The sequence below is a fragment of the Megalops cyprinoides genome, chromosome 12, assembly GCF_013368585.1.
Source record: "Megalops cyprinoides isolate fMegCyp1 chromosome 12, fMegCyp1.pri, whole genome shotgun sequence".
In the NCBI taxonomy this organism is placed as follows: domain Eukaryota; kingdom Metazoa; phylum Chordata; class Actinopteri; order Elopiformes; family Megalopidae; genus Megalops; species Megalops cyprinoides.
In genome coordinates, this window is record NC_050594.1 from 19,822,807 (window position 1) to 19,848,440 (window position 25,634).

At 41.6% G+C, this 25,634-nt stretch overlaps 1 protein-coding gene across 1 annotated transcript; it reads left to right on the forward strand.

Annotated features, from left to right (window-relative positions):
• The first annotated feature begins 18,345 nt into the window (after positions 1-18,345).
• Positions 18,346-24,562, forward strand: crip1 (cysteine-rich protein 1). Its single transcript, XM_036541564.1, has 5 exons — positions 18,346-18,531; positions 22,916-23,010; positions 23,191-23,248; positions 24,023-24,074; positions 24,267-24,562. Exons 1-4 carry the CDS (start codon positions 18,492-18,494, stop codon positions 24,061-24,063), a joined length of 234 nt encoding a protein of 77 aa, XP_036397457.1. The 5' UTR covers positions 18,346-18,491; the 3' UTR covers positions 24,064-24,074; positions 24,267-24,562.
• Positions 24,563-25,634: the final 1,072 nt, after the last annotated feature.

The following is a 25,634-nucleotide window of genomic DNA, read 5'->3' on the forward strand; positions in this document are numbered from 1 at the left end:
CAGAGGAAGTGTTACAGAACACTTCAAAGAGCGAGTTACAGTAAAGTGGGATAAGATGACAGCATTGGCCATACAACAGAGAGTGGAATGGAAAAGAACAAGGAGAAAATGACAAACAGAACAAAGAGATCACATAGCATTATAACATTGAAAACAAAGACCTATAAACCAGTTTTAACAGGGGCTGGTTTGTACGGATAGAGATGTCATGATGCAATATTTAACTGTGCAAATGCTCAGACTGCGCACACTTAATGCTCATTGTCCATACATGTGCCCTGGGACCAAGGGAACACCCCCTATCAATAAGTTTTCAGCATCAACTCATTCATCTCACATTTGGAGTGTTTAGGACATCTGGACAGCTCCTGGTCCCTGGCCACACACAGCCACACCAAATTTGGTTGTAAGATACCATTCTTGCAGAACTTTTCATAGAATTGCTTGATGAGGCTGGTGTCGAGATGACTACAAGAAAATTTTGTCACCTTGGTTTATAATCTACATCCATTATGAGTGCCAAATGTGTTTTTCATGTAGTGATGAAGAGAAGGCTGAAGTTTTACACACTTGTTGGTTACAGCCTGTCGATTAACATAAAATACTCTTTGTTGCACCAAATATGGGTGACAAATGAGTGTGTGTGTGTGTTTTTTACATGTCGATGCAAAGTTTCTCCTTTGAGGAGTTGGGACAGGATGCAGTGAGGGGTCTACTACATGGATTAGGGATGCAGTGACACAAGTGGCATCGATCCTCTGATCCTACACCAGTCTTGTACGCAAATACAAAGCAGGTCTGTATCATGGCCATACGCAGATTCAGTGCAGAGGATGGCTGATGATTTTTCCAGCTCTTTTTTTGGAGGGATTGATATGTTCCAGGCTATTTTCTCTTCTTTTTTATTTGCTTATATAATTTTCCATTTACCAGACTCTCTCAAGCCTTCATTTCTTTTTAACACTCACCAACTGGCCCAAAGACAAGATCAAGGAGCACAACTTCAGCTTTGAGAGGCATTTAGGAACTCAGACCTTAATTTGGTGTTTGGAGAATCCAATTTCTCTCTGAAACAGAGCAGCACTGTAACACCAGGTTCTTTTTCTGGGAAATGCCTTAACCACATTTACCCAACAAAGGGAGTGTTTAATATAAGTAACAGCGGGCACAGCTGCTGGTGTCGGTCTGCCGCGCCACTTCCTGTATTGAAGATTTCCCTCCTGCCAGTCCTCCAATAATGACCTCACTGTCCAGCCCTCTGGCAGCACAACACGATAATGGCTGTAAACTCAATTTGAGTTAGCACATGGATGCTACAGGAATAACACCTGAATGCCTCACGCTATTCCACTGATGGTGATCACATGTTTAAAATGTAATCCCCAACCTTGTTCTGAATCCTGATTTATCTATTGCCCACATTGACTACATTGCCTCTTCATTGCCTCCATGACCCCATTAGACTACCACAATACACACAGATGAATAAGGACCCTGAAGACCTAAAACAAGAAAAGCATACAAACCATTCTCTGTGATATATTACCTGCACAAAAGTAAAATTTTAGATTCTCAGGAGCTCTCAGGAATTCCAGCGCAATGTCTTGCTTTGTTATAGTGGACTGAAAGTAAGGAGAAAGAAATGGCGGGCATATAAAGAGAATCATATATGCGGGTTAGAAACAGAAGACAAAGGTCAAACCTGGCTGATTAGTTTATATTATTACTGTGGAGGATCACCTAGTAATGTAATGTCGAACACAGTGCAGAGCACCGACTCTTCCTGACCCCGCCCCTCTCCACGCTGTCTTGATTGCATTTGGGCATTGCTAGGTAACAGGCTCTGCCACAGCCACCATTCTGGGTGGAGAAACTATCCGCCCAGCATGTGCGATCAATTAAACTTGCCCTTGCCACAGTTCATGTGGAATAACCATAGTACGTAATCAACATGAAAGATTAAACAGACACTCGTCTATTCATCCCCAACATCAGCCTCTTCTGGGCAAGGGATGGAGAAAATAAGTGGTGTGCATGGCAGAGACCTTGGAAAGTTAACTGAAGCGAGCAGGCAAAATTCCAGCAATTTCACACCATACAAACCCTCCGCTCAGCAACTTCAGGAGTCTTTGAACAAGGAGATCACAGTGTTTTTAGTAGGGTTGCCATGGCAGAGAGACAGAGCGCCCGGGACTTCCCAGGAGAGCCCGAAACCCTGATTCCAGTGGCCTGCCAAAGCCAGAGACAAACGGTTCTGAAGATTTCCTGTTGCAGTTCCTGGCTCACCTCATCACAGGCTGGGCCAAACCTGTCATTGGAAAGGAACGAGGGAGAGCGTAACTGTTGTGATTATACATGTCAGAAGCAGTATTCATTTCGCTTTGTGTTACAACACATTATGATACATACACGTATTGTGTGTTTGTGCGTGTGTGTGTGCGTGTGTGTGTGAGTATGTGCACATGCAATCCGACAGTTTGTCTATGCTGAGATGCATCGCTGCCCCAAAAATGGGTCTGGCCAGACTGAAAGAAGGGCTCTTCTCTACAGCACTGTAATAAAGATACTGTAACAGTGTGCTCGGATTTAAATATGGATCATTCCCCTGCCCCGTAACTCTCCCCTGCAGCCTTATTTATGTTATGTTACAATATTAAAATGATTGAATGGTTCATTTTCTTCTTTGGTTTTTTGCTGCCTCAAAAAATATACTCTCTTACTGAGTTACACTCTGATTAAATCCTCCGAGACTGAATAACTTTATATTGGCAAATCCATATGCAGTGTTTCAAAGTTGGTCTGAAAATACTAAGTAATAAGCCTTCATATTTCCTGTGAGGCAAAAGAAGCACAACACACAGAGGGGTGACCAACAGTCTATGACAGCTGATACTGGTCAGATGTAGTTCTACCCCTTCCTCCAGTTCATCCACTATAGTTCATCATACAATCAGGCTGTGAATGACAGCCTATGGGACTTCCACTGTCCCAAGGCCAAATGAGGAGAGCAAATTTATGGACTATTTGAAACAGAATTAATAATGGGCCTCTCGCATTCAGAGACCTGAATATTTTCCTTTCCTGAGAGTCTGCGTAAACTGCTCCAATCTAAATAAAGCACAACTTTTCTCTCAGATACATTTGCTCTACTATTATTATAATATCTCTTTTTTTCTTCCTGTATAGAATAGGATAGCATATTTCAAACTTTGATGAGGTTTTAGAGCCACTTTAGCTGAATAAAATTAATTTATGATATTAATAAATATTTTATGAGTTATTTTTACTGTGCACTCCCGACAGCAAGTGTCTTGTTGACACATGCTGATGTTTTTAAAGGTTAGGGAAGGGCTGGACTCAGTCGGCACATGTGTTTTATTGCTTAGTTACCTGGAGATATCCTTTCCTTCCAACAATTATCCTGAGCTAAGATCGCTTATCGCCTACTAAATGCCTTATTGTGGGAGGGTAGAACATTACAGCAATGCAACGGGGCTAATTGCTACATGAGATGATGAAACAAAAAAAGATTGACATGAGGCGTTTACCACAGTTCCTGACGGAGCAAACGCGATCACCTTTAGAACAAAACGTCTGATTGTATTAGCTGTAGTAAGAGTGTTATATGCAAATCACCATTCCATTTTGTGTCACTGGGAGGAGTACTGCTTCTGATCCCGTTGTGTGCAGTGACTCCTAGGCTGACTCAAGGCCAGGTTATCTGCTACTGATGAGCAGGGGTCCTTCATCACTGCCCCATGACTCACAATTACAAATGTGAGTCATGCAAAGGGTACTTTGCATTTCAGAGACCATGTTCGGTGACTACTGTAAACCTTTTAGAAAAAAAACATAAAGGTTGTTGCTTAAAAATATGACAAAGAGAGCAATAATATGTGTATGTGCATTTTGGGACTTGTGCTCTTAGGTAGGTTAAAAAAAGATTTTAAAAACTTGTGTCATAATTTCTTTGTGGAAGCACACTCGGGAAGGAGCAGCTGGAGGATATGGGCCAAATGGTGAGGTATTGTACTGGAGCTATAAGATCAACAGCATGTTCTCCTTGAGTGTTCCCCACTTCCAGAGCTCTGTGGAGAGGATGCAGGATCAATTAGCTCCTCTCCCGAAAGGAGTCCGAACCAAATAAACCCTGAGCATATTTCCATGGTGGAAACTGCTCCTGCTCATATTTAATAGAATCCATACCTTCACATTTGTGCCAAAAACCAAAAAATGCTTTTCAGCGCTCTCTATTGTGCGGACACATGGAAGAGTAAGATGGATCTGCTTTCTATTTCCCAAACCCGAAAAGACTGATTGACTCCAGAGATTCCTGCCCCTCTGTGCCAATTTGTTTGGCCATAGAAAAACTGTGGCAAAAGACCACTGAAACCATTTCCACATCTGTACCCGTCAACGTTTTTTAGAACAGGATTTTATTTTTTTTAAGAAAGAGCCGTATTTAGAGGCCCGTTGGCGCCGTGGAAAGAAACATGGTACGGATGCTGAGAGAAGGATGGAGCTGGCGGTTTGTCTCTATACAGTGTCTCTCTACAGTGTCTATACAGAAATAAGGGGAACTCCAGGCATTTCTGAGAAGGAGGCAAGTCTTTGTCAGAACAGTAGTTTCTACACTGATAGCTTTCTGTCAGTCTATCTGCCCACGGATAGTTAGCAATGACTTTATCTATTCAAATGAAAGTTCCTGATTCACATCTATTCTTTTCTTTTTTTTTTCGTAATTTCTGGTTGCCATGGCATAGGAAGCAAAACTTTGCCAAACAATCACATGCCTGTCTCCATGGAAACTATTTTCTTTAACATTGCTGTTTGAGGGCTGTTTTTTTTTCCATTGTTGTGAACGTGCCAGTACTTTGCCCAACTCAAACATGCGGCTAACGACAAATGTCTGAGGTCAACGATTTCCGAGGATTATTTTTAAATGCAATACAAATACATTTTATTAGTTTAACATGGCACTATAACAAAGTACATAAATGCTATCAAATGTTGCTTGGGGCTCACATTATTCTTTCTTTCCCTCAGTTTTTTTATGTTTTTGTTGAGATCCTACTGAGAATGCTGCTGCATCCTTTCCTCGTCACTGGAATTCAGTTACATTCTTCATCCGTATAATACAGTTTTGTTACAGACCTCTTTGTATGACAGTTACCCTCTTCACTCCACTTTCTGAGTACATCTCTGCCTCTGATAGGCGCAGCCAAACACACCCACACAAACACATGAAATCAAACACAGACACAAACACAAATTGTACTCAACTTCTTTTTCACCTAAAAGATACAGATTCTGTTTTACTATTCAGAAAGGCATGTCATGTCTCTTCCTACTGTCTGCTTCCCCTTTTGAGGGGCTTATTTATTGTCTTGGGATTCCCCATTCAACACTGTAATATTTTTCTGTAGAACAGTGGAGCTTCATGGATACCAGAGGGATTCTAATTGCCTGCATGGCTTTAAATCTCTTTTCAGCATGTCCTCGCCCCTCCTAACAGTTTGGCTCTGGAATATCCACTGTGAGACTTAAAATTCATATTCAACAGAAGAGTCATCAAAACCAATGCCGAGTTGGCAATCATGACACGTACTGCATATGACTGACATAGTACTCTTCCTCTCCCTCCTCAGATGATTTCCTTTTCAAGCCTAGAATGCATATTATGATTTGAGTCCTGATTTAACCCTGATAATATCATTATGGTCTTGCTACAATCATTGTTGAAAATTGGCACATGCATGTTGAAACGATTTGCCATTTTAACGTCATAGACCCAGCTAAGAGTTTATGAATAGTAACTTCTCTTTCAAACACCAGTGACATGCAATTGAACTTCTCAGGAGAATGAAAATTGTCACCACAATCACACTGAGTGTTATGGTTTAGGAGTTAAGCTTACTTGAAGGAAGGCTGCCAAGAATAAGTGAATACTCAACAATATAATATTCCAAGTCACACAGAGCACCTCAGTGAAGCGGCTGCTCATTGGTGGATTGGCACTACTCAACTCACAAGCACCTGATGAATTGTAGGGTGCCTGAGAGCAGTGAGACAAAGAAATGCTGGCTGAACTACCCAGCACTTGTAGCTGTTGGGCTCAGCCTGCACTCAAGTGGAATACCTTGCCAGCTGAGCCACTCAAAAGCCTGAAACAATCTTAGCAACATCCTGAGGCAGTGGCTCATAGCACAACTCCCCAATTACAAAACTCATGTACCACACCAGTGGCAACTCCAACAACTCTGTTAAAATAAATCTACAGTTGCGCAAAGGTCCAAATAATAGGATATTCAGTAATAGTAAGACCATTGGTTGGTTGCTTTGTACCAGGCAATAATTCAAAAATGAAATGCACTCTAGGCATGCTTGCTCATGAATGTGCAGCTATCTCCCAAATTCTTGAAGTGGCTGACAGGATTCTATAGGTGAGGAGTGCAGCACATCAGTCCTCTCATTGCCTGCACCATGGCCGTGTCCCTGCCTGACCCTTGTGGCCCATTCAAACATATAAGCCCCTCTTACTCACAAACATTTAACATCTGCACTGCATGTGTGTTTAGAATATGTATACAAACAGATTATGCTGTGATTAGGGTCTATCCCAGACATACACACTGGCACAATCAGGGCCCTGGAGAGTTTAGGATCTAACTACTTGTGACAGTATTGAAAAAGGGCTGCTGAGGTCCATAGTATCTAAGTCTATGTAACAGTGAACGAGATATAACAGCATTTCATATGATCAACATCCCAGCAACAGAAAGGTGGCCAAACCTTTATTATTGATTTATCATGGCATGGAACATTATTTTCTATACATTCAAACACTGTCATCATGATATAGCAGATTTAACTCCTAGAAAGATCTGAATCACCTCCAACATAGGTTAGGGAGCCATCAGTACTGGCTGGGAGAGTGATTCCACCCATGGGGTAGTGCTCCCAAGTGATATATGAGATGCAAGTGCACTATAAAAACATTCATACCTGTTATGACAGGCAACAGATTTAACATGATTATGTTTTCATGTCAGAAGGTTTTCTTTTTTTAAAAAAAAAAAAAAAAAAAGGTCCTACACATTCCACTAAACATAACGGCGGAACACATACCGAGGGTCAGAGGTGGAAAATAACGAATTACATTACTCGCGTTACTGTAATTGAGTAGGTTTTTTGTGTACTTGTACTTTTTGAAGTACTTATGAAAAAGTGTAATTTTACTTTTACTTAAGTATGTTTTGTTTTAAGTATTGTACTTCAGTACATTTGAAATCACAACCGTTACTGAGTATAAATTATATAAATAATATAAAGTTTGAAATCGCGTCCTGGAAACTGCAATGAATGACGGGAGGAAGAACTGGCGCGAGAGTCGTGCAAACGTTGGCGAACATGGAGACCGACAAAATGAACACCGGTGGTGAAGACCCAGCTGGGACTGAAACCCTGTCAAATTCTGCTGAAAATGAACTTGAAATAAATGAATCGCACCCCTGGCCGTATTTAAGTGACCACTTCGGCTTCAAGTGCAAGAGGGGCAATAGTTTTATCATGCAGTGTAAACTCTGTTTGCCCAAAGAGACAACGCTAGCTGCTTATAAAAACTCTACATCAAACCTGCGCAAGCATGTTGAGGTAAGTTAATGGTTTTCACTGTTTAACTGGTAATAGGCTTGCTATAACCCCAAAATACATCAGTGGACATTGTTGCACTAGCAACCTGTTGGTATGGTAATGGTGCCTAGCAAGTGAGGATATTATTAATTATGCCAACATTATGTTAGCTGTTAATCAACCTGACGTGGTCAAAACATATGTCGAATCGAGAAGGGGCCTGCACCTAGTTCGTTTTTAAAGCATCCAACAGTAATCCTAAACAAATAATGTTGAGTTGAATTGATAACTGCAGATATGTAGACTAAACGGATGCAGTGGGTTTAGCACAAGAGAATCGCGTGCGTGCGAACATGAAACTTGCATTCTACCTATTTGTGTGTACACTCTGTGTAGTGAGCAATTTCGAGGCTGCTTAGGTCCCGGTGCTAGTCTTTAAGACTGCCCACAATCACGCACAATCCCCACAAGTCTATCAGTGCTCTAAAACAGACGCTGAAGAAGGAACAAGACAACTCACTGAACCATAGCACGCCGTTCTGATTGCAGCTGGTCGGGATGACGGGCAGCCAAAAAAGGAAATGCAGTGTAATCTTTTCCTGCCCTACTAAGTGATTTCTTCAGGGCAGTTGAGAAAAGCAGTCTTCAAAGTTCGTCTCGTTGTCTGTCTTTTCCTTAAGTAGTCCTGCTTCTGAGTAAACATTTTATTTGATGAAGAATCTGGTGGTGCCATTGAAACGTTCAGTGATATGCGGCAATATAAAAGCATGATAATGTAATATGTGAATTCGTTGTGTTGTAAATAGGCTATCACACACGAGTTTCCAGTTGAGGATTTTATTATTCTGTTTATAGACAAAGAAGTTGTAACACAACTGTCCAACCTGGCAATGATGCAGCACTCGCTTTAGCATGACATACTGGGAAGAGCAGAACACCTCATTCCCAAAAAGTAGTACAGAGTACTATTTTACTACACTCAAATGAATCAGCCCATTATCTCCGTTTAAGTTGTTTTTGTTCTTTTGTTAGACATATATGAACCGAGACACTATATGCCTACATGTCTTATTTAGATCACAGCTCCTCTGATGTTTTGCAGGCTCATTACTGTGCTGACTCCATTAGTTTCCTTTTGTCCCAGAAGATTTAACACAATTCTGATTATTCCCTCCATGACAGGTCCTCTGTTTAGCTAATCTATGAACAGTATGAAGGAAAATTGTCCTATTAAAATGACCACGTTTGACTGTAAAGAAGGATATGACGTATACAGTCATCAAAATTGACAGCTGTGTGAATGTTAGTGATAACTAGTTGTAGAGCTGAGCCAAGTCAGTCAGTGTGTTATCAAATAGCACCAGAGATACACTGCTGAGCACAGGGCCAACAACACAGCATTTGATAGCCTTGCTTATATCTTCAGGCATCTTTGTGAGTAACAGTTGTACATTATGGTGAGTGAAAGACAAAATGTAATGTGTGTAGAAAACCTTTTATCTTTGAATGTAAATATTTAAAATTCTGAGTGTTTAACGAAGGCAATCGCGATTTACATACTGTTGAAAATATTTTGTTCACAGAGGAAACATCCCTCAAAGTTGAAGGCCTTTGGTGACCTTGTGGCAACACGAAAGCGAGCTCTGGAATCACCAGAGACCCCAACCAAGCAAGCAAAAATAAGTGACATGATGGCAGTGGGTGCAAACAGGCGTGTGCCACAGCCAAAGGTCGACAAGCTCGTGATTAGCTTCATTTGTGAGGGTCTTCATCCATTTTCTGTGGTTGAACAACCAGCTTTCAAAGAACTTGTAACCACACTGAATCCTCAATGCAAGGTCATTTCCAGACCTTGTCTTCGGACCAGAATAGAGGAAGCTGCCAATCAGATGAAGAAGACTTTGATGTCACACCTCAGTAAAGTCAGCTATGTTGGCACCACCACTGATTGTTGGACAGCACATCAGCAAAGTTTCATAGGGGGTCACAGCTCACTGGATAGAGGAGGAAACCTTGGAGAGGAGATCTGCTGCCCTTGCTTGTAAGAGGTTGAAAGGTTCCCACACCTTTGATATCCTAGCAGGTGCCCTTGATGACATTCATTGTCAATACAGAATAAGGGGGAAAGTGGTAAGAACAACAACAGACAGCGGCTCAAACTTTATTAAAGCTTTCCATGTGTTTGGTGAGCAAAGCCAGTCTCAGGAAGGAGAGTCAGAATCAGACCAAGACTCATCTGAAGAACCCAAAGCTGACTACCTGGACACATTCACCATCCTTGAAGAAGATAATGGTCTTGAGTTCCAACTTCCTCCGCACCAAAGGTGTGCATGCCACCTCTTAAACTTAATCGCCACAACAAATGCTACCATGGCAGAAGAGAAGAATGACACATACAAACGACTAACACGTACAACTTTTGGGAAATGCCAAGCAATCTGGAACAAGTCAGGTCGGTCATACATGGCAGCAGAAATTGTTCAAGATGAATGCAAGCTACAGCTCATCCGGCCGAATCAAACTCGGTGGAACTCGACATACATGGCCATAGAGAGAATTCTTCGGATCATACAAGAGAAGGGGGAGGACGCTATCAGGAATGTCTGCGAAGAATTCAAAGTGAAAATGTGAGTTCTCATTTCAAAAGAAAGTGCCTGAAGGTATCTTATTGATTTTTGTTCAATGGGCAGAGTACATTTCCAGACTTTGATGCACATTCTATTCCTATTCCTGCAGGAAATTTCCTTAAAGTTGTATACATTTGCCTTCATTTCATACAGGTTGAGTCCAGTTGAAATTGCTTTCCTGACGGAGTACTACACTGTGATGACACCTTTGGTGAAGGCTTTAAACATCCTTCAGTCTGAAACCAACACACACATGGGGTGGCTCCTGCCAGTGATCTTCCAGCTACAAGCGAAACTCACCAGACTGGAAACATCCTCCAAGATATGTCTGCCACTCATCAGAGCCATTCAGGATGGTGTCTTAAAACGATTTGGTCAGATGATGGAAGACCCTGAACTAATTGCTGCTGCAATCCTCCTGCCAAAGTTCAAGACTACCTGGACTGAGAGGGCGGACATCATTGAAGCAGGTATGATTTCATTTTTTGATATTATGCTGTAATCATGTTAATTTTTAATTCCAGTTCTGTCCACTATGCTTTTACTCTACAGAGTGCCACAAATGCAATAATATGTGTTTCTACACAAGTGGTGGTTATTGTAATTTCTGCATTTGAATGAACTCCTGATGCCTAATTTATCAAAGATTAATTAGGCAGAAATATTCAATATACTTTGTTGTGTGTTTGTCTCTCAACAGGTCTGGTCTATGTGAGGCAACACCTTGACCAGATGGCAGAGGTGGAAGAGCAAGTCGGGCAGCATTCATCGGACGAAGACGATTTCTTCTCAATGAAGTCAAGACGGTCACAAGGTACAGGGGAGCTGGATGGGTACCTTGCCTGTGTTTCAAACCAGATGGATCTGCTGAATTCATTTCCTCACATCAAAAAACTGTCTCTCAAACTCAATATTGGTCTGCCTGCCTCAGCCGCCTGTGAACATCTCTTCAGCTGTGCTGGGCTGTTGTTCACTGCAAAGCGAGCAAGGATGAACTCCACTAACTTCGAAAACCAACTGCTGCTCAAACTTAACAGGAAATTCAGAGAATAAAAAGGTGGAGACACAGATAAAAGAACTGTAATCTAAATATACAGTTGCGCTAAAAAGTTTATATAGTAGCTGTCATGCAGTCCATTTGACATGTTTGGAGTTCTTTTAACATGTTTTGTTATTGGACAGGTACATTGTAATATTGAGGGATGGCACCGTTAAGGTCATTTGTAAGGTCCCTGATAAAGAAATTTGTCTTCTTTAGATTGGTTATGGACCTGTTCTGATTTATAGATTTACACCATTACTGTTGGTGTTTGTTTGTAGTCTGTATTTGTCTACAGACTGCTTGAAAAGTCAAAAATGCAAAATGCAACATTATACCTCATGTAGCATTTAATTTTGCTATGTAGAAATAAAAAAAGTCTTGATTGGGATTGATATCCTCTTCTCCTTTTGCACTATACAAAAGAGCCATTCAGCACCCGCTGTTAAAAAAGTAACTAAGTAACTTTTACTCTAAGTACATTTTATATGGTCTACTTTTTACTTTTACTTGAGTAGATTTTTAGACTGGTAATTTTAGTTGTACTTGAGTAATATTTCATCAGAGTAACAGTACTTTTACTTGAGTATAATATTTTAGTACTCTTTCCACCTCTGCCGAGGGTCAATGTCACCCTATGCCTATTCACACCGCACCACACACCAAGTCAGTAGCATGTAGAGTCTCAGCCCAGCCACAAGCCCCTGCAAGAGCAGGGAGCATCTGATAACAAAAGGCTTCAAAGCCAGCAGTTAGCAGGATTTTAGATGTGGACCAAGAATCATTCCAAGAACAAAATATCAGCCAAACAAATGCGACTCAAAAATGTGTTTGTCAAAGAATACTTCATGGCTAATTTAGGAAAGGAAACATTCCACCCTGGTGCCTGTATAATGTTACAATACGGCAGGGCAGGGGAAGTAACAGTAAGTACAGCTAACACATTGCCTCACGCATGTGAGGGCAGGTTCAGATGTCAATGGTTCAGATATCAATGGTTCCCTTTTGACTGGTCACTACACTGACAGTGTTCTGAGTCAGCAGAACCCTATCCATTCAACAACCCCATGCCTTCTCTAACCATTACAGCTGTTAGATTATGAATTATAAATAGCTGACCTCATGATTTAGCCCCATGGCCTTGTCTCTTGAAGACAAAAACATGAACAATAGTAATTTGAGGAAAAATACTCTCTAACAGTGAGCCTGTTCTGCTCTTCACCTGTTCACCCTCTTGTCCACGTTTCTCAGCCTCAGAGGGGGAATTTACTGCGTTCCAGGAGAGTAAATGCAGCACACCAGGAAAGCGCTGTAGCAGGGAGTGTGACACAGAGGTTCCTGTGTACTGCCCAGCAGCATGTCAGCATAGTGCTGATTGATGAGACAAGGGTTTGTGTCCCTCCCACAGAGATCCTCCCATGTGAAGAGCCGCCAAGCTAAACACAACACAGCGGAGGAAGCGGCAACATCACCCTGGCCTGAAAGAGATTCGTTGCTAATTCTCGCATTACATCACGCTTTTAAATGAGAAGCATTTCGGTGGTTGGACTGCAGAAGGAAGTCAACATGCGGATGAGATTTATAGTTCCATATCAACAAACTGACATTTACATCATTGCCAGAGCTGCCTTCCACCCAAGCCTAGTTACTAGTGGGCTGGTTAAAGGTGTCAGTCCAACTGGACGCCGGTAGTGACAACAGCTGCCAGTCGTGCTTATATGCTAATGCATGTGTGTGACCAGGAATTGCCTTTAACAGCTATCTGCATTTGTGTGGTAGACAGCTGTGCAAGTGATATGATACAACGCGGTTAGCAGTTAGCTAACAACCTCAGGTGTCAGAGAGAGGCAGTATTAGGTGTGAAATTTTGTCCTAATTCTGACCATGGCATACTTGCTATGCCTGTTCATGAGAATATGGTACTAATATAATAATGGCACATTATCTGGGCTGAAGCAATTGGGCTGCTGAGCATGTGATGTAAAATGTAAAACCTATCATGCATTCCACTGCAGGTACTTGGATCAGTCTCCTCCCCCACCCTCTAGACAACCTCCTGGAACCAAGCCAGATAAGTGGGGGTACAGATCGAGAGCAAGACGTTATCACATTTTCACCTGTGCCATTGAAAAGACCCCACTAGAGCTGACCTTTTTAATAGTCTGAACACACCTATTAACCACAGAGGGAGACAGACAGTCTCCAGGACACAGAGAGAAAAGAATGCATGATTTCATTTATTAATCATTGCTCAGAGCTGTTTAGCAATGCTTCTCTTGATACAACTTGAACTCACTCAACCAAATGTTGCCTAACACTATCTGCGTTGTGTTTATATTAACATAGCTGACAGGTAGGAGTGTGTAAATGCTCTATAGTTGAAACAGTTGAATGGAATGCCTTTAAGTATGTGGATGGAGAGCTTAATTCATCCAAACCAGTGTGCCACTTTTTGTTTTTTCTCTGTTTTCATCTTTTTTTATTCTGTCACACTGTTTCTCTAGTCCACTTCATATCACTTTAATGTATATTCTGTGTCTGTTTATAACTGCAGTCTTCTTTTGTGACATCACTATATTAGTCCTACTGTACCTTTACATATACAGACACTGCTTCAATGGTCTGTTTGGCCACTTTAAGAAATCAGGAAGGGCTCTGAGAAAGAAATTAAATGAAAAGAACAAGAACCTGAAAACAACGCCTGACTATGATGGCATGTGAACTGCAGGTGCATTCCCAGGTCTTATGCAAAGCTTGGCAGTGATACTAGTATCTTTCTTCATACTGCTTCCCTCACCACACAGCAGAACATTCCCAGCATTTTTGTGTTCCCAGCAATTCTGTCTTCCTAGTGAAGCTGCCCCATTTCCTATAGTCCCACCTGCATGTTCCCGTGTCATCAGCCCTCTCAGTCTTGCAGGATTGATGACCTCACCCGCCACAGACTGTTCTATCATTGATTATATTGTCCCCGATTAGCCCATTAAAGCTCTGATGTTTGTTTTAGTTTTCCCTCTCCCCTCATTTCCCTCCTCTAGCCAATGTCAGTTTTTTAAAGGAGCCCTAGCTAGCATCAGGGTAATAAAAATGTTCTGAGGGAAAAAAAAAAATTGGAAAGAACTGTTTAAGAGGAAATCTTCTGCTGTTCATGGGAGACATGTAGAGGAAGCTAGGTGAGGAGAGACCACAGCCAGCCACTCAAAGCCTGTTTTCTCTTCTTCTCTCCCTGGTGGCTGAGCAGGACGCCCCTCCCAGAACCTTCTCATCTTCAAAACTGCAGTGCTGCCTAGGTACAGTTACAATGGGAGATGATTATCACCTGGTCTGGAACAATTTTTCTGCATTGCTTCCATCATGAGCTGGAGGCAAAGAATGCTCTGTTTCACACAAGTCAGCGTAGGCATCTGGATTGTGTCCCACAGACAACCTCAGGAGCAAGCCTGGTAACAGTAGCTATCTCTTTCACACTTATACCTTTGAACGGGCTGTAATAGAATCAACCAGGCTGTTTTTTTTTCTCTTTTTGTAATCTGAAAGCACCTTGCAGCCACAGAGGGAAAGAGGCCTTAAGTTTCCAGACTAGAGAGATAGAAAGACTAATAACATCATTATATTAATGTCATTACTAATTCATAGTGATTGCTTAGGATTTTTAGTGAATGGACTCAGATGATGGCTGGAGTGAACTCCCTGAAAGGAGCATCATATTGGTGGTAGTCAGGAGTTCTTAGAAACATCTCAATCGCACCAGGAATTACAAGGTCTCTAGGATTACTGGTACTAGAATTTACAGCTTGCTGGCTGTCAGGAGGGGAGACACCTTTGACAAACTGGTATATGAAAACCTCTCTCTCAGGATCATAACAGGCCCAATGGTAATCAAACAATGATGAATGTATAAGGGAACAAGGGCCTGGAAAAAGCATCAGGGTGGGTCCCACATAACACCATATATGAGAGGGAGACGGGTTTGAGGGGTACCATTCTTATGGGGGGCACTGTGGTGACAAGAGCCTGAAGGGATTTGTGCCTTGTCTGTTCCGTGATTTTAATCATTTCCACTCACCCTCAGAAGCTACACTGTAAATCTGTCAGTATTGGGAAAATGTAAAACAGACTGAAAAGAAATAGCTACTTCATTGCCTTTTATGGTTAAGAGTTCCCTCCATTTATCTACAATGTCCCATTTGCAATTTTTTGCAAAAAATAGGGACCACATTCTTAAAACTAAAAGGACATCATTTTTTACAACCTCCCAGACTTTGAAACCTCCAGTAACTGCCAGAATGTCCAATCAGAGAACAGTGCTTAATATAGTAGATCCTGCTGCTGGACACCAATTTTCCTGTCTAATCTTGATCAATGACTTCAGCCTCTGTCTCTCTATGTGGCGTTCCTGTTGATAATTCATTGTTTGGTTGTCATGGTGATGACGTAGAATGAAAAAGGGATGGTCAAGACGTCAGCTACAGTATGCCAGAGTTCAATGATTCAAACCTGGTGGAGAACATAAACACACGTATACACCCTCTCTCTCTCTCTCTCTCTCTCTTTCTCTCACACACACACACACCAAATACATGCCTCAGTGCATCACTGCCACTGAATGAAGAGAAGTTTATGCACCAAGCCCTTTTAAATCTTTTTATTAAGACCCACTGAAAGGGCAGGGTACATATACAGTGCACACATATCACCCTACCTGTACAAAGGTGACAGAACACCACCTCCCATAATGCAATGCTCAGGCTGTGCTTGTCACATTTCAGGTTGACTGTGGGTATTGCTTCTGCTCTCTCCACTATTGGGGTCAGATTACTCCTTGGAGCTTGCACTCTACAGCATTACAGTGCACATGAACAGTTCTTATAGGTGTGACATTGCATTAACATAAAAAGCATCTCACATACATTCAAGAAAAGTAGATGCATGAAACTCAAAAAATTCTGTCAAAAAAAGTCTGTTAATGAGCTGCCAACAGTCTAACAATCCTCCATCACACACCATCCAGTAAGGAGCAAGAAGTTACACCCTGCCGCATTCATTCACAGCTCAGCCCAGCACAGTGCAGGGCACAAGACCAAAGCACACAAGAGAACAGCGTATTGCAAGACTGCAGTCCTCGCCTTGCCTTGTGTTGTAATAATTTGTCAAGTCCCAGACACTGACCCTTTGGGCAGGTGCTCAAAAACTTTCTCATGGATACAGCACTTTGTGACATCACCGCCGAATTACACTCCAGTGCTGTTACTAAGAAACAACAGCTATTATTTTGGAGGATACACAACAGCTCAATTAAACTGATTGCTTGACCTAATACCTGCCTCAAGTGAAAGATGAAAGGATTTATATTGAAGATTGATTTGGCATATCCATGACAAGGATATTTGTCAGGTCAAAAAGCACGTAATCTAATAACCACTGACACCGAACAATCAATCCTGTCACATTTCAAGGCACTAATTAAAAAGTTGCAAAGCTTTAATTATTTACATTTCCTACAGTAACCACATACTCTTACCATGATGTAATTGGTCTTGCACAGTTCCTTTGAAGTCCATTGACAAAGCAAACCCATACAGCTTACACAATACATCATCTAATTTTGTTTCTTTCTCTACCAGCCACACCATTATTGTTGCTTTGAACTACTGTAATGTAAAAAGCCATAACGAGAGGTTATGTTTGTCATGGAAACAAGCTAGCAACTTTGCTGTGGTTTGTTAATAATTCAGTATCACCCAAGATGAATTATGCAATAGTCAATTATGCGATTGTCACGTTAAACGCTTCACAATAATTGCCAGTTTCATGTGATGACATAATTAAAAACAATGATAATACAGATGTGATGCAGTCACTGATATTGAATTTGTTGCATAACAAAACACATCATCTTTATTTGTGGAAATCAAATGATTTTGCACAGCTGAATATCTATCACTTATCTGTGTTTCCCTTATTGAGCTGAATCAATTAAGGCATGGCAATATTCTCACTGTTTAATCAGGCATCTAGGTTTCAGGGACTCACTGGCCCTGATCGTGTTGCCCTGCAGATATTTCTGCTCTTCAGAAAATGCTTAAAAAAAAACTTAAAAATCCACTAATTCCCAAATTGTCAAAATCTACAGTGCACTGACATGTAAGGTCCTTTTAAGGGCCTAGAGATAAATAAATGGTGCAGAATTTCCTCGTCCTAGAAGAAATAATTGCTTGTATTTCTTCATATTCCTGTAATTTTTTAACAGGATCCTGCAATTTCACAGTATAATGTATTCAGGAAACATGATCAGTTTGCCTGTCCTTTTTCGTCCAGCAAGGATCATGTGACCTTTCATAAGCATGGTCACAAGAATCCACTGTAGACCTATCGCTCACCATTGAAAGACACTGGTCACCCATCACTGAAGCGCATCTCATCATATTTACTTGAAATAAACACCGGAATATATTCCTAATGATGTACTATTCCATGTTTATATGATCATACAGAGTAACCGACATATGTATATAATATATAATACATCGCCACATCATAATAATAATGCAATTGCACAATAGAATACAGATACATTTCTTAAATAAGAATGAGGTTCGGTGGTTACAGTGGGAGCTTTTGGGTGTAGAATCATTCAAGATTGCGCGCCAGTGCGTCATCCAGTAGTGTTTAAGGAATTCAGCTTTTGATTAGACTACAGGTTTGATTGAAGCATTGTCGTTGTACAACTAATGGTATTAAACACATACTGCGTATGTAATTATCCAGCTGTATACATGAAAAATGTAAAAATGCAAGCTATCCCAGTACCCCTTCCTTAAATCATAATTTTCGCGTCACATTCATCCGAGAACAAACTATTTGCACTTCCGCCTCCGATATACTAAACTTTCTAGATGTAACTCCCTCACAATGCAGAATTTAATCTCTTTCACGGTTTTCGGTTTGAGGCAGGGTCGTGTGCACAGTCACAGACGCACAAGATTTAAGCCTCTCCCTCTCTTTGTTCTTCCGTGCGCAAACTATTTCTTAAGCGGTATAAATAAGCGAGGACTTGCGCCGTATTTGCACAGTCCGGACTAGCAAGGCGTGGCTACAGGCAGGTGGTCTATAGTTAAGTTGCAGCTCGGTGCTTTTCACGTAAGGATTTTTTTTCCCTGTTTCGTGGAGGTCTGCACATTTACCCCGCAAATATGCCCAAGTGTCCAAAATGCTTAAAGGAAGTGTACTTTGGTAAGATAACTTTTATTTCGCTTGTTTGGTAAGCTGCCTTATACGTTATGCAAAAATGCTAGTGACAAACCATGCTTTCCCATGTTTTAAATTTAAGCATCTAAGTGCTTTCATATGTATGCTTTCTCAAGATTTCCTGCAAGGTGGTTTTAGTCGCAGCTGACAGCCAAAATATGTACTACTTCTTAATGCATGAACACAAACAGAAGCTTAAAATTTTTCAGAAATTCAGATACAGATTGACTTCACATGTATTTGATTCTTTTTTGAAGTCGTTTCATACCATATTCGGATTTCAATAAATATGAAGAACATTAGAGAAGAGGGGTGCACGTGATAATTACACTAAAAGAGTGCGCTTTTGACTGCTCAAATCTATTTCCTGTTTCACTTACAAACATGTTGATATATCCTGCGTTATGTTTGCAGAAATTGCACAAATATGTTGAAATGAAAATGATGAAATTAAAATGTAAAGTATGCTGATGTTGAGGGATATAAGCAATTTTATTTACAAAACTGAAAACGTCCAGGAACCATTTTCCAGGAAGTTTAAACTTTCAGAAATTAGCGGGTAAAGGCACGTCTGCTTGGAGTTTGAGGCTCTTCGTTGTAGTGATCTTTTTTAAGATTAAGAATTTAAGGGTAATTGTCAACGCAGGTGCTTGGTGAATTAACAAACCTCTCGACCTCATACATGACATTTGATATTGTAGTGTGACACCAGACATTTCACCTTAGTGCTCTCTATATCATTCATTAAAGTTAGGCACAGGTTAATAGCAACGCCGTGACTTAATACAAGTAAACTGAATGGGATGCGCATCGTTGCTGTCTATAGCTTTAAGTTTGTTTCTCAAACTTCTGTAGAATTATTTCATGTCAGAGACGCATCCATAAGAAGTCACGGTGAATTATACTGGTGAATCGGGTCTGAGATATTGTGACAGTGGGCAGATGTTTATGATGCACCGTCTTTGAAGTTGGTCTATTAATAGTATTAACCGCTGAAACTATAGGCTATCTGGTTTCATAATTGTCAGAGTTGTCTCAGAGTTATTAAAAATCATTTAAAAAATTAAATTATGTGGAGATTCCTTTAGATAAGTGCTCTGTAAGAAAAGGGTCGGTTTAACTAGCTCTGATTACAGTACTCCTGATATATCACACACATTTAACAACTTGATTGGCTTCATGTGAGATATGGGTTGAGATAAGGGTGCAATTGGTTCTATGCAAATTTCTAATTAATGTCAAAAATGACACAATCTAGAAATATCTCTTCTTCCAGCAGTTCTGTTCTCCCTTAAGCAAAGCTCCTTTGCACTTTTGTTAAATTCATCTATGGATTAAAAACAAAAAATATGAAATATATGGTTTGTAAGTGTTGACAGCCTTGTTTTCCATGCTGCATCCCAAAAGTAGCAGTGAATATTTTTGGGAAAAGGAATGAAGATGCAGTTATCACATGTATGCCACTGCTTGTTCAAGATTTACGCTGTGTGAATACATAGAAAAGGCTTTTTTTGTTTTCACATCCTGGGCGTACTTAGATCGACAGACCTATTAGCACGGAATTTATTTTTCTTTTTCCCCCTCTCAAGATAAACTCCTCTCCTACCGCCAAAATAAACACATTAAATGATATTACTAATGATTCCTGTGAGAAACTACAAATCCAGTGTGTTGAGACAGCCCGGTCTTCTAATAAAGTGCTTCCTATGCTTTCCTATCAGTAGTTTTAGTTGCATTTGTAAATCATACACATCAGAGCATAATGCTTTTCATCCTCCCTGCTCAGTCCCCCACCCCCCTCCCCCAACCCCTCCCTCTTGCCTCTTCATCTAAACCCATCAGCGCCCTCTTGTCCCTCCTCTCCCTGCAGAAGGTTAACATTCAGATGGAAACAATCATGCTACCACTCCAGTGCCTGATGTAGGGAAAGTGCTGCCTGCTTCCAGAGGGAGGAAAAGCACAGCCTCTGAGAGAGACACACATCTGTTGTGCTGCTACACACACTTTGTTTGGCAGAGGGAGGCGCAAGCTTGTACCACTTAATTAACAGTCGTTAGTAGCTGAGTGCTTTTGAATTATGATTCAGTGGTTCAGTACTGCTGGTTTTGGTTGTATCTATCTGTTTGTCTACACACGCGCGCACACACACACACACACACACACACACACACACACACACATAAATGTCTGTACAAACACATGGCATAATGTTTACTGGACCAGGAAAGTTTCTTTTTGGACTTGGCAGGTTGCAACAGGAAGACAGAAAGCTGACTAGCATGCACGCAGGAAGCTGTTGTAACAGTCAAAGCGAATGAACTGTAGAATTCAAAAGGGTCAGGATGAAAAGAAAGACTCTAAGGGGATTTGATGATCAGATTTATGACACAGGCCTATATGCTGGAAGAGAAAGAAGCATCGGGATGACAAATTGCAGCTCACAGCTGCACTAAACGCCGTATCCCCAGCAGTTTTGTACCCAGTCTAAAAAGTGGAACAGATTGAGTGCTTTTCCATTCGGGTTCCATCGACTGTGTGTTTTGGCCGGGCTGTGTCGGTGACACATGCCATATATCACCGGGGCTTTGGGAGGCTGATGTTGAGAGCAGGCCCTGCCTCTGTCTCACCCTGTGCTGGTGTCTCACAGGGATACACCCTAAGAGCACGAACAGGGCACGCTGTTGCTCATGACAACTGTACAACTGCTCCTTGTGACACCCTCACGTTCTTCAAACCCCTCTACATTCCACTGATTTTCAGAAAATATAATAAAATATAGCAAAAATAGAGCAATCTCACTACACAGTAGCAATAAGAGCAACAGGGTGTGGCAGAGTCACTCGGATGAATCAGGTAATGTGTGCAGGGACAGTTCTCATCCTCAGCACACCCTATGGCTTTGGTAACTCATAAGCCATCACCCTCGATGGAGAACCCATGGACCATTATTGCTTGGCCAGGAAAGGAAAAAGGGAGGGCCTCTTTGTCAGTGAGACGTCTTGTTTTTGGAAGTTAAGCACAGTAATTAGTGAGGCTTGTGCCCAGACTCAGGTCCGCCCAGCGGTGGAGCACATCAGCTCCACCAGGCCCACTGGAATGCAGGGGAATTAGTGTGTGGACTTGGCCTGTCCGCTTTCCCTGCTCTCCCTCTCCATTCCATTCCCCTAGGCGATCATACTCCGCTTTTGGTCTCCCCCATCACACTCTGGTTTATATGTAAACGGAGAGCCAGCAGAGGAGCCAAAGGCCAGAGCTGTTCACTGCAGATCAACGGTCAACATTTGCACAAACACACTTATGCACTCACTCACTTATGCAGACGTCTACAAATCCAGTAAACTGTAAAATGATGACCTTTAAGGAGATTAGGATGACTTGAGTAGTCACATGAATTAAGACAAATGTATGTTTTTTGTTGTCAATGGCCACACCCCACCTATCCATGTAGATTTACAGATGTTGACAATCTCATGTGTATGCCTATGGCCGTTTATTTTATCACAAAAAGTTTACTTGCAACATTTATTTTCCCCAAAGGTTACATCTGCCAGTAGTTTTCCATATGTTATGTTGCTATTTGTCCCATTCTGGGACATTGTAACTCACATTTGTTTCCACTGTGTCATGCATGCTGACAGAGTTGCGCCACATGACAAACACCCAGCCAAAACACTGTCTGCTGATCTATCACAGCAACCAAGACTGCATCACCTGCCAGGCTTCTCCAATCATTAAAAAAACCATTCAAAGCATGACTCTACTTTATTACAACTATTTATGGCTGTTTGCTTCAGCTCTGCTTCATTGCGTAGCCCTGCCTGCAGATAAGGGTGTTCTTTATCAGTTGTATGAGGTGAGAGAAAGTGCTGAGGGGACATCCCTCACCAGGGGACCACACCCCAAATCATTTTCCTTGGGGACGTCTCATCTGCCATGAGAAATGAAAAAGAAGGCAGCACCGCACTAGCATAAATGGAGATAGATACCACAGAGCCAGCTGTCAGCAGACGCTCACCATGCACCTCTGCAGCGTACCCACAGGGAACTTTTTCTGTTTTTTTTTCATTTTCTTCGGAAGGAACATGACTGGGCAGAGCACAAGAATCGAGGTACACTGTATTCCAGGATAAAGTTGGATTTCTGGAACTCAGTTTGGTCTTTAATCATGGTTTGCCCTGACCTGCTGAGACAATCAGAAGAACACCCCACTAATGGGCAACAAATATGGCAGGAAGAGGCCATGGGAGTGACATTGTAAAACGTACAGTCTGCCTGCAGCCCGTCTGTCATTAGTGTCGTCACCTTCCTCTAAGCCGTGTTCTCTCTCTCTTTCCCCCTCCCTTCCTCTCTCTCCGTCTCTCTCTCTCAGCGGAGAGGGTGACCTCCCTGGGGAAGGACTGGCACAGGCCATGTCTAAAGTGCGAGAAGTGCAACAAGACTCTATCAGCCGGCTCACATGCAGAGGTGAGAATTAACAAAAAAAAGACCACGCCTGTTTCTCAGGCATACACATCCCGGTGTCTGTCAGTCACAAGTTTGATGTGACATCAAAAAGAAAGCGCTTTCAAACCAATTGTTACCATGGTAATGAAGGATTCAGTGTTATACTGTCAGGGATTAATGACTATTTTCTGCCTATTCCAGCATGAGGGAAAACCCTATTGTAACAACCCCTGCTACTCTGCACTGTTTGGACCCAAAGGTTAGTAAAATGGATCGGCACGCCAGTCACACAGAGCCCGGCATCTGTTCATGGGGATCATATGTGGTTCTGTTGGGGTAATATTAGACGTTGCTTCACTGATGGTACTGTAGACGTACTGCCCAAAGTGGTAATTTCAGGGGTGCTTATGAAATGCGCTGATGGACTGTATCCATCAGGATACGATCAGTAACAATGACTGATCTATCTCCCTTTGTGTTTCCACACCTCTTCTGTGCCAGTGGAGGGGATCGACCAAGGCATGCGGTCTGCTATTAATAACACTGAACCTCCTCTCTCGGGTCCCATGTGGGGTCTGTCTGATCCCCCCTTCATCCCACTTTGTGAATTTTGATCCAATATGCCAATCAGATTAGCTCATGTTACAGAGAGAGGCGATGAAGGGCATTTATTGCGCACCTCTCAGTGAAAACTTTGGAAAAAAACCCTGAGGGCAAATACTGAACCCCCAATCACCCCAACACACACACACACACAAAGTAGGTCAATAGCAATTTAATTGTTCCGTGTTTCATTGCTCTCCTCCTTCATTCTCTCCTCATGTGATGGCGATTTCTGTGTTGCCACCACAGAAGCGTCCGACAGATCATTTTAAGAAAAGGTTTCCACAGAGCAAGGTCAGGGAACTCTGGGAAGTTTCCACTGTTGTGGCTCCACTGTCTCCCCTTTCTGCCTGATACTAATCCCGCAATGGCTGGGGTCATTCACAGATGTGATCTTTTCCTTGTGATGTGATGCCATTTTCTCCCGCAGGATTTGGGCGTGGAGGCACTGAGAGCCACACATTCAATTAGGCCCTGATTTGGTAAGGAATGCACTCTTTTACTGGAGCGAACAGGCTTTTCTGAGAACTGTAAAATTATTATTGGTGTATTTTGGTGCAGGGTTTTTTTTTAAATTCTGATTTGTCTCCACTTGTTTTCCTGTCTGATGCACTTGTCTCATTTTGTGCGATGTTGGTCGATGATTTCCTGATATGATGCATTATTCCCCCCAGGTTACTTGGCAAGGAATGGCTGCCAGGATGTGGACAGAAGGCAGCATTCAGGCCCCCTTGTAATCTATAATCTATGATTTTAAACGAAACACTTCATCAAGAAGAGCTCTTGTTTTATTATTACAGTTTATTCATTGTCACTAATTGTGTTTGTTAGATGAACATAGCCAGCCTTTGTTGTACTTAACAGCGATGCCCTGATTTGTCACATATAATTGCAAGGGTTTTGTAGTAATTGCTTAAATCCCTGTGTTGGTTTTTTTCTACAAATAAAAAAAATCAGTCTTGAGTTTGAAGTGTGTCGTATTATTGTTTCGTTATTTCAGTTTTTCCACAGTCTGTTTATGCTCGCTCTGGGCATGTGAGCCCTTCCCCAGAGCATGGCTGAAGATCGGACAAGAAGGACTTTATCAAAAATCAAGTTTGTGTGCCAACACTGTGAGCCACACACTGTGATTGGCAATCCTTATTTTATTGAGTTAGATACATTATAGGATAGTAATGGAGAGGGGCTTGAGTCTCAGATAACACCACTTGTGCCAGAGATGAAAGCCACACAATGAAGAATTAAAGCAACCCCCGTATTCCTGAGTTGCGCAAAATATCTGAATTTAGCATAGCAGTGAATGAGTGTCTGGGATGGGGGTTATTTTAGTTTATTGACTTGGATTGATTTCTTTGAATGTTTTAAAGAGTGTAAAGAGTGTACCACTGCACCTGTAAGACCTCTCTGCACTGTTACTCAGTGTTCTGCATGAGGGGAAGGAGGCAGATCTGTGTTACTCCCTCTTATTTTCGGCACAAACAAGTCCATATAATTGCTTTTGACGGATAAAGGCCGATGGTAAATGCTCTTAAATGGTAATATAATCTATGCGACACTCATTTTGACCCAGGAAAAAAATAATACTCTTCTTAAGGAGAATGCTGCCTGTAGTCTCCAAAGTGTAATTGATGTTTAAACCCTCAAATCAGTCTGCATGCCCAAAGCGTATGGCAATTTAATCAGCATTTGCAAATTCCATTAAACCCTATGAACTACATCAAATAATCTGGCATTCCGAGTGTCCCTCGTCTTTTTATACATATATAATCAATTTTATGTTAGTAACGATAAATTCCAGTTAACACATTTTCCTGATTAAGAGAGGTATCCGTTTCATCCACTCTTGCCAGTTCTCTTCACAGTCATATGGCTTTTAAATCAGTTTATGCTGTTTGTTTCAGTCTAGCGCCTTTGTTTTTAAACTGGGTCACACTTTGCTAAGAAGCTTGCACAGACGAATCGTACATGGCCATATCTTTGGGTGTCACAAAGCCAGCCACATTAAAGCTCTGCATGCCAATAAGATGTCATACGGACCACCT

Bases quoted from the DNA above. Each gene is read 5' to 3' on its own strand.
- crip1 (XM_036541564.1), top strand. From the start codon at position 18,492: ATGCCCAAGTGTCCAAAATGCTTAAAGGAAGTGTACTTTG. The intron at 18,532-22,915 runs GTAAGATAACTT...TCTCTCTCTCAG, and splicing joins CTTAAAGGAAGTGTACTTTG to CGGAGAGGGTGACCTCCCTG. The intron at 23,249-24,022 runs GTTAGTAAAATG...TTTCTCCCGCAG, and splicing joins TGCACTGTTTGGACCCAAAG to GATTTGGGCGTGGAGGCACT.